At 31.9% G+C, this 15,959-nt stretch overlaps 1 protein-coding gene across 1 annotated transcript; it reads left to right on the forward strand.

Moving 5' to 3' along the window:
* The first annotated feature begins 2,228 nt into the window (after positions 1-2,228).
* LOC116023413 lies at positions 2,229-6,010 on the forward strand. Its single transcript, XM_031264414.1, has 7 exons — positions 2,229-2,640; positions 3,040-3,256; positions 3,591-3,742; positions 3,962-4,246; positions 4,350-4,782; positions 5,046-5,052; positions 5,108-6,010. The coding sequence occupies exons 1-7, from the start codon at positions 2,229-2,231 to the stop codon at positions 6,008-6,010; spliced, it is 2,409 nt and encodes an 802-aa protein (XP_031120274.1).
* The last annotated feature ends 9,949 nt before the right edge of the window (positions 6,011-15,959 follow it).

Raw genomic sequence — 15,959 nt, forward strand, 5'->3', positions numbered from 1 at the left:
ATATATATATATATATATATATATATATATATATATATATATATATATATATATATATATATATTATAAACAACGTGATTGTAATATAGGTCAATTAGTAGTACAAATTTGGTTGAATTTGTTTGGTTTGTTTTTAGAGAATGAAAATGATAATCAAGGACAAATTTGTCAAAGAATTCAAACCAGATACCAGCGTTCAAGATTGGAAAACAATAAACAATTCACTGGCGTGTTCCAATCATTGATGTCTACTCCGTTGCGCGTAATTAATAATGGTATGTGTTGTTTATTGTTTTTAGATTATTTATATATATGTTATATGATTTACATTGTGTCGTTTTAATTAAGAATCAATTGTGGGACGTGTACTGGTAGTAACATTACAAACAGTTCAACCTAAGATCATATGCGTACAACACTATTTACTTCTCAATCAACAGGTATTGATTATAAATATATTAGCTATTGATTTCTTCTAAACGCATTATATTGTAGTGGAATACTAATCTAATCAATGTATGCAATCATTTCAAAAAGTGGTCAACACTTTTGAGAACCATGCACATGGCACACAAGGTCAACCAGGAATATGTGAAAACATAAATGAAAGAAGCAGATGTATTACCAAAACAAAAAATGCAACAAAGAATACACGCACAAGACAACAAACAAAAGAAAAACAACCTATTTTTGGCGAGTATTGAATTCGTTTTGTTATTATATATCGTTGTTGATTTTTAATTATGTTAAAACTTAATCATTTTGTTGCTAACACATTCTATATGTTTCTACAGACCATGTTGCTATGGAAACTCCAACGCAAACAACGAGACCATCACCGTGTGATGCCCTAAATCAAGGTATGCAATTTTATCATGTTATAAATTCAACTTATTTTATTCCTACTTTGAATATTAGTAATTGGGTTAAGATTTGTTTATTGATTTACAATTGTAAGTGCACTATTTTAGCATTTTAAATGTAAGGTATGCTTTTATAGGGCATTCAATGATACGACCTTGCCATCTAGGAACAGCCTCATCAATTTTGCCAATTAGTACTGAAGGTATGCGTTCTAAAGTATACACATTATGTTAGCACGTTTAGTCAAAATTACATGTGCGTATTAACATTGAATATGTGTTCCAAAATACAAAATAAAGTTGATGTTCACATTAGCATGTGGAAATAATGCAGTGACTAAAGACTAAAGACTTTTTTCGTATCATATGTATAGGTAACAACACTGGACCATATACTGCTGGTGTTTTAACACAACTTGATGAGACAAATATGCAAAATAAGGCACCTTTACCAACAAGAAATCTCAGTCAGGAGTTTAATAATGTAGTTGACCATAACGAAATCCATGGTAATTTTATACATACATTAATGTTGTATTTGTGTTTCAAACATATACATCGAAAATACATAGTTACTTGATTCGTACATTACTATAATGGTTGAGTAGGTGATTATGTTGATTTAGGTGATCCAACACACTATTGTGAAAACTGCTCTGCATTGTTTTGGTTTGAAGAACATGTCAATAAAGGGAATGCATGCGGTTCTCCAAAGTATTCAACATCTTGCAATCAAGGGAAGATTACCTTACCGCCAATTAATTAGCCGCCTAAGCAGTTATTGGATCTATTTTTTCAAATTTAGTGAAAAGAGGATACATTTTCTTGAGAACATTAGATCTTACAACAGCATGTTCTATTTTACCTCAATGGGTGGCAAGATTGACAATTTAATAAATAAGGGTAGTGTTGATCCAGTATTTAGTATGTATGGACAGAATTTTCACCTAATAGGGAGCCTATTACCACCCGATGGGATCAAGGCTAAATTTGCACAATTGTACATTCATGACACTGAGAATGAGATTAACAACCGGATATGCGCAGTTAGGTATGTATGGTTGCTACATAGACTGTCTTCTTATGGTCCCCAATCCATTTTATTTAAGTTGGCATACCATTTAATGTTTTTTTTTTTTTACTAATTTACAGGCAACAAGATGAAAAACACACCATCCACCAAGATATTATAGCAGACATTAAGGATGTCCTGGATAACCACAATGTATTGGTCAAATCATTTCGCAATGCTAAGGATGTGATCGAAACAAATCCAAGGGTGGAGATCAAGATGAGACTTATTGGTAAAAGAGAGCTAAAGACGCAAGAACGTACAACTTGCCAAGTACTTCAGAAGTTGCAGCCATGATTGTTGGTGATTTGGACCTATCGATAGGTAATAAGGACATTGTGGCTGAGTCGAGATCTGGTCTATTGAAACGTATTAGTGAGTTACATCCTTCTTACCTACCATTGCAATACCCAATTTTATTCCCTTACGGCGAAGACGGGTACATGGAAGATATACAATTTGTTAGAAGATCTGATAATCTAAATGGTGGGAGGCACCGTGTCATGGCAAGGGAGTACTTCTCATTTAAGATTCATGAAAGACAATCTGAGATATCAACAATTTTGTTTTTGAGAAGATTGTTCCAACAATTTTTAGTTGATTCTTACACCATGGTTGAATCTGGAAAACTAATCTACATAAGGACAAACCAAAAGGTACTTAGGTGTAAGGCTTACAAAGGTCTTTCTGATGCTCTAACAAGGGGTGAAGTCGATCCTAGCACATAGGGTAAACAGATTATTTTACCATCTAGCTTCACAGGCGGTGCAAGATACATGATTCAGAACTACCAGGATGCTATGGCCATATGCCGATGGATAGGTTGTCCTAATCTTTTTATTACATTCACATGTAACCCTAAGTGGCCCGAAATACAAAGATTTGTAAGTAGTAGGAACTTAAGAGCGGACGACCGGCCTGATATTGTCAGTCGCGTTTTCAAGATGAAATTGGATTGCTTAATCAAGGAATTAAAAGGTGGTAAATTATTTGGTCTCGTTCGAGTAGGTACATTTTTAACATCTGTATGCATGATAACTACATTACCAATATTTTACTTTTGGCTAAATTTCTTATGTACTGGTGTTGCAATTATCTACACAGTGGAATTTCAAAAGCGTGGTCTTCCACAAGCACACATATTGTTGTTCTTAGCAAAGAATGAAATCAACAGCTCACCGGACTTCATGGATGATATTATATCTACTAAGATTCCTTACAAGGAGTCTGACAAAGAATACTATGATGTAGTTGAAGAATTCATGATACATGGCCCATGTGGAGCTCTAAGGAAAAAATCGCCTTACATGGTTAATGGCAGGTGTTCCAAACACTTTCCAAAAAAAGTTTTCCAGTGGTTCATGTTTTGATGCAGATGGCTACCCTATGTATCAGCGACGTGATGAAGGTAGAACAATTATGAAGAACGATATCCAACTAGACAATAGATACGACGTGCCACACAACAGAGCGCTGCTTTTAAAGTATAGGGCGCACATGAATGTTGAGTGGTGTAACCAATCTAGGTCAATCAAATACCTTTTTAAGTATGTGAACAAAGGAAATGATCGTGTCACCGCTGAATTTTATAAGAGTACTGTGGACGCAAATGGTAATGAAGTGGTTAATGAAATAAACATGTACTACGATTGCAGGTATGTATCTGCATGTGAGGCAACATGGCGCCTGTTAGGATTTGAACTGCAATACAGGACACCACCCGTAGAAAGGTTGAGCTTCCACTTGCCTGATTGCCATTCCATAGTAGTCCAGGATGACGATTCTGTCAATGATATCATAAATAAATGTAATATTGAACAGAGCATATTTATAGGGTGGTTTTGCGGCAAACAAAAAATATGAAGACGCTAAATTGTTGCCCCACATTGAAATGCCTACAAAGTTTGTATGGAAAAAAGATAGTAGAGAGTGGCATCCAAGGAAAAAGGGGTTTTCAATTGACCGTATTTTTTATGTACCTCCTAGTACTGGTGAGTTATATTATATGAGATGTTTTCTTAAATAGTTCGTGGACTAACATATTTTCAAGACCTTCGTACATTTAATGGAGTTGAGTATGACACATTCAGAGATGCATGTTATGTAAGGGGATTACTAGATGATGATAAAGAATACATTGATGCATTTGAGGAGGCAAGTCATTGGTCTTCTACTAAATCAATGATAAAACTCTTTGTCACATTATTGACAACCAATTCATTGAATATGCCAGAAGTAGTGTGGGGTTTGGTATGGCAACATCTTGCTGAAGACGCAAACAGCACCCAACGAAGATTACTTCAAAATAATGGTATGTCATTTATGTTTATGTATATGTTTTTTCAATTCTCTACATGATATATGTGATATTTCATATTCATTATATTTATAACTGTAATTTTTCGTAACTACAGAACTTATCTTAAATGATGATGATAAGAAAATTTTTGTGCTGATTGAGATTGAGCGATTGCTACAAGTCTTAAACAGGTCTTTGAAAGAATTCCGGCCAATGCCTCTACCGAATTTTGACTCATCAATGAACTCTGGAAATAGACTATTGTACGAGGAGTTGGATTATGATCGTGAAGCTTTGGCTGAACAGAGTGTCCTTTTGGCAAACAAACTTACTAACGAACAAATAGTGGTTTATGATTCAGCCATTGAAGATGCTATGACAAACAAAGGTGGTATGTTTTTTGTATATGGGTATGGTGGCACTAGGAAGACATTTGTATGGAAAGCTCTATCTTCAACATTGTGTTCAAAAGGTGAAATCGTTTTGAATGTTGCTTCTAGCGGTATAGCTTCATTACTATTACCTGGTAGCAAGACTGCACACTCAAGGTTTGCAATACCAATTTCCGTAACAGAAGACTCAACATGTAACATACGGCCTGGCACTGACTTGGCAGAGTTGATCATTAGAGCTAGACTAATAATTTGGGATGAGGCACCGATGATGCACAAACATTGTTTTGAAGCATTGGATAGAACAATGAGAGACTTATTAAAGTTTGTTAATCCAAGAAGTGCATATCAAACATTTGGTGGTAAGACTGTTGTTTTAGGTGGGAATTTTAGACAAATATTGCCCGTTGTTCCAAAAGGTACAAGGTAAGACATTGTGGCGGCAACCATTAATTCTTCTTATTTGTGGGATAATTGCAAGGTTTTGAAGTTGACTAAGAACCTTTTTTTGAACACTATTGGTGATGCTGCTGAATTTGAAAAACTTGACGTTTTTGCAAAATGGATTGCATCAATTGGAGATGGTACAATTGGTGAACAAGAAGATGGTTTTGCTGAGATTGATATCTCGTCAAACATGTTATTATCCTCTAACAGTGATCCCATTGCAACAATAGTTCAAAGCACATTTCCAATGTTTTCAAATGAAAGTGTTGATCATACTTTTTTAGAAAGTCGTGCAATTCTAGCACCAATCCTAGGTGTGGTAAATGTTGTCAACCAATACATGAGTGACATGCATGATGCAGAGAGTCAAACATACTTGAGTTGCAGCACAGTATGTAACTCTGAGTCTACTAATGGCATTTTGGCTTATGTCCACACTCCAGAATTCCTTAATGGTATAAGAGCTTCTGGCATACCAAACGACTCCTTGACCTTGAAGGTGGGATCTCCTATTATGTTACTAAGAAACATAGATCATACTCTAGGACTATGTAATGGGACTCGGTTGATTGTCACTCAGCTTTCAGAACATGTAATAGAAGCAAAGATTTCCACAGGTGATCACTCAGGTACTAGAGTATTGGTTCCTCGAATGACAATGACTCCATCAGATCCCAGATTTTCATTCAAGTTTAAAAGAAGACAATTTCCCGTGATGCTGTCATATGCAATGACGATAAATAAAAGTCAAGGACAAACATTATCTCATGTTGGACTCCTACTAAAAAAACCAGTTTTTGCCCAAGGACAGTTATATGTTGCTGCATCTAGAGTTAGTAATCCTAATGGTCTCAAATTTATGATTTGTAATGAGTTAGATAGTACTACTAAGTCGACCACTAACGTAGTTTACAAAGAGGTATTTAATAATTTGTAAATGAAATCTTTTTACTCCATTTATTTTATTGTTCTACTAAAATTACTTTTTGAAAGATATAAATACTTTCATACAATGCAATTCACATATATTTATAAATAAAGTATAAAACTTAAGTATGTGCATCGCACGGGTAAACTGCTAGTAATAATAATAATAATAATAATAATAATAATAATAATAATAATTATTATTATTATTATTATTATTATTATTATTATTATTATTATTACACAAGAACATTTTATGGTGTGTTTGGTTGCATTCTGTAGTGTTTGGTTGCATTCTGAAAAGCTGTCTTGAATCTTGATGTGTTTGGTTCATTTTTTTGGAAAATGTGTAAAATTGTATAATTTTACATTTTAATTACTTTATTTAAAATATAAAAAAAATTATATTAATATTTAATATAATGATATTTATTTTAAAAGTAAAAAAAAAAGTTTTCGGCGGAAACCAGAGCAGATCTGCTCTGGTTTCCGGCGGCCGGTGAAAACCAGTCCGACGGAAACGAGAGATTTGGCCATGATGGCCGAAATGTCACTGAAGCGAACTTCGGAAAATGACTTTCGCCAAATTTTGGCGGAAGTAATTTTTCAGAAAAATGTCTTCATTTTCCACGGTCAACGAAAATTGTTTTCCGTTGGCCGCATTTTCCAAGCATTTCCAAACACAAGAAACTCGGAAAATGATTTCTGGAAATCATTTTTCAGATTTTCAAACACACCCTTAGTCTTTAAATCACTTCTTCTCTTTCAATCCCCAGTAATTCCATTCATGTCTACCAAACAATGGAATTTGAATTCCTACTTTATTCCACTTTATTCTTTTCACACGAAATTACAATTTTTCCCTCTAATTTCCTCCTTCCAAGTACCAAACGCCCCGTTATGAAATTTGAACTCCTAACCTAAACAAAGATTAAACCATACATATCCGAACATGAAAGAATATACAAAGCAATTGGCCAATAGAACCACAAAGAAGATTACTCACAGAAGAACCCAAAAGAATGGGTCATTACGTACCTCTGCATATACAATTAAAGTAAATCAAGTGTGTAGTGAATAAATCTTACTCATTTATAATAGTTTGTAAACAATACAAAATAAATTATTCATACTAAAGAAATTTTGTGTGACAAATTCGACCAAGAAAATGTTAATAAAAATCAAAATTTACTCATGGCCGATTCTGCATAGCTAAAAGTTTGGAGAAACGAAGGGCATCAACACAAAGATAAGAGGTCAAACCTTTTGGAATTGAAGTAGGTGCACTCAGAAGAAGCATGTTTTTAAAATATCACCCATAATTGCACCTTTACACGCACAAAAGGGCAAATTATATCATGACCAGGGGTTGTCCAGGTACACATCAATTATCTTTTAAATATATTATTTTTATTTTATTTTGTATAACTAAAATTAATATATATATATATATATATATATATATATATATATATATATATATATATATATATATATATATATATATATATATATATATATATATATATATAGAAATCTGTTCAAATGTGGTCGCGCCTTCCCTTGCAGTTTACACCACTCAATGTTAAGAAATGCACCACTCAATGTTAAGAAATGCACCACAATGAAAATGCATAAAAACACCTCATAACTCCCCTGTTTCGAATTGTGCATTTCTTAACACTGTGTGGTGTATTTTTTCATACGTAGTGGTGTGTTTTTGGTGATGTGTACCTAATAGTGCATATTTGTGTGGTGTATTTCTTAACATTGAGTGGTGCATTTCTTAACATTGAGTGCTGTAAACCGCATTGACCATACGGGAAGGCACGACCACACCTGATTATGACCATATATATATATATATATATATATATATATATATATATATATAAGGGTTCAGGTGCGAGTATATCTAACTGTGCAGTTGTGTAGTACTCACCGTAAGCATTAAAACGGCGCACCTTAAGTAAACAAACCACGCATCTTAAACTAAAAACACAAACCACGCACCTAAAGTTTCTAAATGGTACAATTCAGTTAAGAACACACATTGTGCACCTTAAGTACACAAATCAGACACCTTAAGTACACAAGCCACGCACCTTAAGAACACAAAACACGCACCTATAAGATTTTAAAATGACGCACCTTAAGTTTCAAGAACTCACGCACCGTAAGCATACATATTAAAAGTAGCATGACCAACACGACTAATAGACAGACTCATACCATCACTGACACGTAAAGTGTCATTACCAGTGTACTTGCTTCTCCGAAATAGAAAGGGCAGCTATGTCTGGAGGTGCATGATTTGTGGCTCCAGTGTCCTGTAACCAAGTCTAAGAAATTTGATGAGGCATCAGCACTCAAACCATCCACTACAAGAAAAATCGCGATTCGCGATGAAAAAATTCAGTCGCGAATCAGCCAAATTTCGTCGCGAAATAGGTTTTATGACGAAATTCGTTCCGTCGTCTATCGGCTCGTCGTATCTTCTTTTGAGACGGAATTATGACCATACGAGGACGCAAATGGGAGAAATTAAACTAGCAGTGGAAGAAGGAAAAATTACAAATTCGTAGAAACAATTAACTTTGTCACCGGTCTGCTAATGCCGCTGCTCAAACCCTTCGTCTCCTATATTATTTACCATTAAATAAAATTTAAAAAAAAAAACAAACAAACAAACAAACCTGCTAGCAGTATGTGGACGGCGGTTGGGGGCGGTGGTAGCGTCGGCGTCGCAAGGGCGCCAGTGGTTGTGTCATAGTGGTGGAGATCTAGACGAAGTAGATCGGCAGGGGAGGCGGCGTTGATTTCGGCTACTGTTCCGAAACGACAAAGCTGTGGAGGCGGTGGTTGCGTCGAGGTGGTGGAGATCTGTGGTGGCTACGGCGGTGTGCGTTGTTGTTGGTTGGGGAAGACGATGGAGGGGGAAGACGAAAAGACGATGGAGTGAAGGCGACGGCTGAAGCGAAGACTTGAATTAGGGCCAAGGGCTTTATTTAACATGCTTTGATTTTTTTTTTAAAAAAACATCATTTCAAAGTCAAAATAGAAAAATAATTGCGACGGAATAAATTCCGTCGCAATATTTATTCATTTTCAAATAAATTGCTTCCTTTAGCAACGGAAAAAATTTCGTCGCCATTTCGCAACGGAACTCAAATCCGTCTCAAATTCAGTCGCTAGTTTTTTGCCGTGAAGATTTCGTGGGTTTTATTTTCTATTTGCGCCAAAATTTGCTATGGAATTATTTTACGTCGCAATTCGCGATTTTTCTTGTAGTGATCCTGAAACACCAAATTAGCTTGAGGACTCGAAGTCCCTAAACGCCTCACCAAAAACAATTGGCTGCCATGTGACCGAAACTATAACAAATGTGACACTGTTTTTCAAAGTGTAGAAAATAATTGGCTGCCATGTGACCTAAGCCATTACAAATTTGACGCTGAACATCAAAGTGACGAAAACAATTGGTTGTTATGTGACCGAAACTATAACAAATGAGACACTGTTTTTCAAAGCGTAAAAAACAATTAGCTGTCATATGACCGAAACCATCACAAAGTTGACATTGAACATGAAAACCCGCCTACTACGTTGATGGTGGTGGTGTTGTGTCATTTGGTTCGATGTCATGCGCTTCTAATTCTTTGCCGAAGAAACGCTATCAGATGGTACATGCATTCAACCTGATTATTAGCAGCATTTGGGGTACACTGATTATTTGCGTATTATATTTTTTTGATCAAATTATTTGCATATTATATGGTAGTTATGAATGCATCCAATTTGGACAGTACGCAACATGAACCCAGAAAGGTTGAAAACTAATCCTAAGATGGATGATTTTCGATGCAGTATTGGCTTTGGGATTGATGAATTACAATACGTACTGGAAAGCTATTCAACAGTGGACTCATAATTGAATCGATAATAATAATTATTTCGTGAACTCTAGCTAACTGATACCATATGAAATGATATGAATTGTATTGGTTATTAAATAGCATTGATTCGAAGATACAGATTATAGGATAATGAGAGAATCACAGAGAAACTGGAATTGAAAAATCAAAGGAAACTAGGATAGAGAATCCTAATCTCACTCAAATACATAGAGTTCTAATAGCTCCATGCACCCTGATCTATGATTATAACTATAAAAGCAAATCTTCTAACATCATATCTTAAATTTCTTTAAAAGTTGAAAATATTTATACCAATCTAAGGGGGGTGTATTCAATCATGACTTTCATAGAATTTTAAAGACTTTTATGAACTTTAAAAGTTTGGAGGTATTCAATTCAAACTTTTAGAGAGTATTTAAAAGTCATGCGGTATTCGATCAAGATTTTTAAAGAGTTTTTAAAAGTCATGTGGTATTAAATTAAAACTTTTAAAGAATCTTTAAAAGTCATGTGGTATTCAAAAAGTTATGAATTTGTAAAGACTTTTTAATTTTAGAACTTCTGTAGACTTTTATATACTTTTCCTTCTCAAATATAAATAGTTGAAATCCGGCTCTCAACCCCAAGATTTCAAAATTTTCTTTCTACCAACACTAAAGGTTTATTTTTTTCTCCTTATTTAAAATTTTAAACTTTATAAACCTTATACCTAAATTCAATAAATTATTTTTTCTTTATTATCCTATATTTTCTACATACCTAAACTCTACAAATTTTTTTCTCTCTCCTAAACTTTACAATCTTCCTCTAAAAATTCAAAATAATATTATTTTTATTTCATTGTTGCTTGTATATTTTGATTTTTTTCTATGAACTTTTTATCCCTAACTTCTAAACTTTTTCTCCTAAATATATGAACAGAGTAAATTTTTTTATCTATCACCGTCAACTTTTACTATATGTTTCATAATATTCATATGTTTATTCGTAATATATTTTTTCTTTTTTCTTTTTAACAACATGTTATTAGGAATAGTGAACTATTGTTCGCAATAGCAATTTGAGGCTACAAAGAGAAGCATCTTGTTGTTGTTAGCAGTCCCATATTGTTATTGCAAATAATAGCTCTTTTCTTGATACCTAGCAGTATATCAAATATAATTTTTATATATATTATTAATTTTTTTTATTTTATGAAACTAGTAATTATATATATTTTTAAATATTAATTTCTCAAGAAAAAGTAATTATATTTTTAAATATTTTATTTGAACAATTCTATAACTATAAATTTTAGTGTTTAATATTGTTAATTTGTTATGAATTGCTTATGAAAGTCTGTAAGGATATATTCAATTTAGAATTTTAATGACTTTTGTAAACTTTTTAAAATAAAAAAGTTGATAAAAGTTTATGCAAGTTTTTTATACAGACTTTTATAGAATCTTACAAAGTTTTAAAAAGTTTTAAAAGACTCTATGAAAATCAATAAAAGTTTATTAAAATCTATCATTTTAAAAGTTTTTAAAAATCTACAAAAGTCATGGTTGAATACACCCCCCCTAAACCTACATTTATTTCTAATGTGGGTTAACTGCTTTTTTCAAGACTTTCTAATTTAAATTTTTCCATCTTTATTAGTATATTTTGATACTCAATTTTTTATTCAAAAATATTATCCGTTTTGAGCGTATAAATATACGAAATTTATCTCCTCACTTAAGAGAATTTGAATCTTCTTTGACACAACCCAAACTGATAGTAGACCCCAATTAAAAGAATAATGCCTCAAAATGACACATATGTTGCTATATTTCTTCAATATATCATTTTAAAATTTTGTGACGAACTTGTAGAAGTAGTAATTTTATAAACCTGTAGTAGTGATTTTATGAACCTGGAACAGTTATTTAATTAATGAACCTATATTAGTAGCTTTATGAATTTGCAATAGTAAATTTTTTTTTTTTGAGTACCACTGACTCTGTTAAACTTATGGCATGTTTGGTTCATGGAATTAGTTAGGAATGGAATAGCATTCCATGGAATGACCTATTCCATTGTTTGTTTTGTTCATTTTATCATGGGAATGGCATTCTAAGGAATGTGTTATTACCTTTGCAAATGGAATAGCCATTCCTTGGGGGGCTTTGGTATTAGCTATTCCCATGCTCTTGGGAATAATTTTTACATGATAAATACCAAAAATACCCTTTGTACATTATTTAATATTTATATTTAATAAATATAATGTATTATATAAATGTATATATTTAATTAATTATAATTTTTACCTATCAATATATATATATATATATATATATATATATATATATATATATATATATATATAAACACACACAAAATAATAATAATAATAATAATAATAACAATAACAATAATAATAACAATAATAATAATAATAATAATAATAATAATTATTATTATTATTATTATTATTATTATTATTATTATTATTATTATTGTGCATACATTCACACATTTGTATCTGTTTATATATGAGTTGTCCTTGATTATTATTATTATTTTTTATAAGGGTATTTATGTCTTTAAAACCTATTTCATTTCTATTCCTTTAACTAACCAAACACTAGAATACAATTCTTAAAGTCTATTCCTTCAACGAACCAAACAATATTATATAATTCATATTCTATTCCTTACCTATTCCATTCCCTGTGGAATAGCATTCCTATTTCCTCTAAATTCATTCCGTGAACCAAACGTGCTGTTAGAGTAATGATTTTATGGACCTGCAATGGTAACTCGATCTATGAACTTGTAATAGTGAGTTTCTAGACCTGCAATGGTAACTTTACGAATCTTGCCTATTGAATTTATGTATCTATAGTTGTGATATTATTAACTAACAGTAATGTAGAAATTGGTTAACTTAAAGTAGACTTTATGTGGTTGTAGATTTATTTTTACAAAAATTTTTTTAAAATTAATATAGGTGTCATTTAAAAGATGGCAAAAACTTGTGTGAGACTGTCTCACCATGAGACGGGTCGGTTCGAGTCGGGTCAAAATGCAAATGTAACACTTATATGCACAAATGTCATACTTATATGCTCAAATGTAATACTAATCAGGAATAAAATTTTTGTTACTTATAAGGGTAAATGTAATACTTTAAGGGAAAAAATACAATACTTTTACATCTCGATTTAAAAGTATTACTTTTTTTCCTCAAAAGTATTATATTTGCCCTTATAAGTAAGGGGCACTTGTCAACATTACTTATTATGAAAAATGTATTACTTTTTCTCTTATAAGTAACAAAAATTGTATTCTTGATTAGTGTTATATTTGAGCATATAAGTATGACATTTGCACATATAAGTATGACATTTGCATGGTACTTTGACCCGACTTGACCCGTCTCACGAATAAGGATCCGTGAGACGGTCTCGCACAAATGTGACCCTTAAAAGATTTCATTTATAGCTTTTTAATGATATATTTTTATACATTAATATTATTTGTATAAAAAATAGAAAAAATAAATTTTAGTTTAAAAAATTGAAGGAGAAAAAATCTAAATGCCCTTGGGTACTGTAGCAATATGCACTTTGGTCCATAATATAAGTATAAAAGAAAATCTTTTGACAACATATTTTAAATCTTTTAAAAAGTGTATATAATCATTTTTTTCATCTTTACGAGTATCTTTTGAGAATCAATTTTTAATTCACACATATTATCTTTTGGAGTGTATAAATGTATGAAATTTATCTCTCTACTTACGAGAATATAAATCCACTTTGACCCAACTCAAACTAGTAATGGACTCCAATTAAATAATACCTTAAAATAACCACTTACCATTTTCATGCTTAATATTCCAACAAAATGCTAATTCAAAACTAAACAACTACAAACATTCAAGCCAAGCAACACAAATAGCATCTGCCATTAGCAAAGCATGGATGCCATAAGGTATATCATCAACCATATAAAGTCTTAGTTGCTAATCACAAAATGTACATGTTATCATCCAATCTAGTCACGGAATAGCTCAACTAGTAAACTAACTCAAAATAACTTCATAAATTTTATTTTGTTAACAGTCACGACGTGCCGGATTTAAATCTTAGAATAACCACGCACGCTCTCTACCTCCGCGCTTCTATATGCACCTTCTAGACCAATAAAGGAATAAATCAATATATTTTTCTACCAAAATTACAATTTGAATTTGAATTGTTTATTAGTGTTGTTTAGTATTGATTCTATTTCTGTAAGCAGACCGTTTGATGTATATAGATGATTCGATTTGTTGTATTGTCAAACGTCAAATTTTCTCTTATCTTGTTTAATGTTTTTGAAAAATATATATATCCATCATCCAAGAAGTCTATGCATGCATTACTTATGTTTGAAGGCATTGTACAAGTTGAGGTAGCGGTTCCCAATCAACAATCAACAATTAATAACTTCAATCTAGAATATTCAATTTGTGGCATCATGGCATATGTAAGAAATCAGTGAGAAGTCAAATATGGCATAATGACTTAACAGTCAAAACCTCTTTTTGGTACGACCAAGGGCCATTAAAAGATAGAGATGCATTATTGTATCATTGCGGCTATGACTTTTACCTTGAGCCATTGAACCTGATAGATGGTTTATCTTGCCCACAAAAATACAAACTCTGTTCCGATATTTCAGCTCGACATAATAATGAAAAGATAAATCACAATGACTTAGTGACTTTTTAAAGAAAAAAATTAATATCTGGTGATTACAAAGAGTCCACTATGACAATGTTTGGCAAACCTAATTGAAAACTGAAAAGCTAAAAGCTCGAAACTGAAATCTGAAGAGCTGTTAAACTAGTTGTTATGCTTAAAAGTGTTTGGTAAAATTAGCTTTTTGATAAGCTGATAAATGTAAAAAGAATAAAATAGACATCTTCATACAATTTAAATAGTTTTAAATTTAAATTGGTTTGTTTATATATTAAAATATAAAATAGTGAAATCAATATATTTTAATAAAATAGAAAGTAAAAACATATATTTGAAAACATATAAAGTAAAACAAAATGTTTATAATTTATAAGATTAGTTCATATAAAAATCAATGTTCAAATACAAATGTCAAATTGAAATTACAACCAAGCATATTGAAGAGAAAAGATAAAAAAGATTTAGCTAAAAAAGTTTTAATTGGAAAGGGTAAATGATGTCATTTCTTTAAAATAATAAGGTTAAAGATGAAAAAAAAAAAAAAAAAAAAAAAAAGTTAGGAAGCTATTAGCTTATTTTGAAACGCTACCTGGTTCAAAAATAAGCTCTCATTATTTTAAGCTGACTCCACTAAGGTTCGAACCCACCACCTTCCGTATAAAAGAAAGGATTTGATACCACTGGACCACAAGGTCCTTAGCAAGTAGGGCAGATATATAATTGAACTTATCTTTACTTTTGTGGGCTATAGTACTATGATGTTGATACTTGATATTGGAGTTCAAATCAATCTTGATCTTCATTGGCTTGCTTTGCTGTCTGGGTAATTGAGGGCTGCGCAGCCTCGCTTCTGAATTTCTCAGACTGCATCAACAACATGGGATGAATGTGGTGGACAAATGATGGGATAAGAGTGCATCGGTTTACGAGTTCACGATATGTTATTTACATTATTTACTTTATGTAAAAGATAAATTGATTATGTGTAATTGTTTTTGCGTGAGACTGTTTCATGAATCCTTATTCGTGAAATGAGTCCGGTCGGGTCAAAGCACCATACAAATGTTATACTTATATGTGCAAATGTCATACTTATATGCTCAAATATAACACTAATCAAGAATACAATTTTTGTTACTTGTAAGAAAAAAAGTAATACATTTTTCATAATAAGTAATGTTGACAAGTGCCCTTTATTTATAAGGGCAAATATAATACTTTTGAGAAAAAATGTAATATTTTTAAATCGAAATGTAAAAGTATTATATTTTCCCTTAAAAGTATTACATTTACCCTTATAAGTAACAAAAATTTTATTCCTAATTAA

Source organism: Ipomoea triloba, chromosome 6 (genome assembly GCF_003576645.1).
Source record: "Ipomoea triloba cultivar NCNSP0323 chromosome 6, ASM357664v1".
Taxonomy (NCBI): domain Eukaryota; kingdom Viridiplantae; phylum Streptophyta; class Magnoliopsida; order Solanales; family Convolvulaceae; genus Ipomoea; species Ipomoea triloba.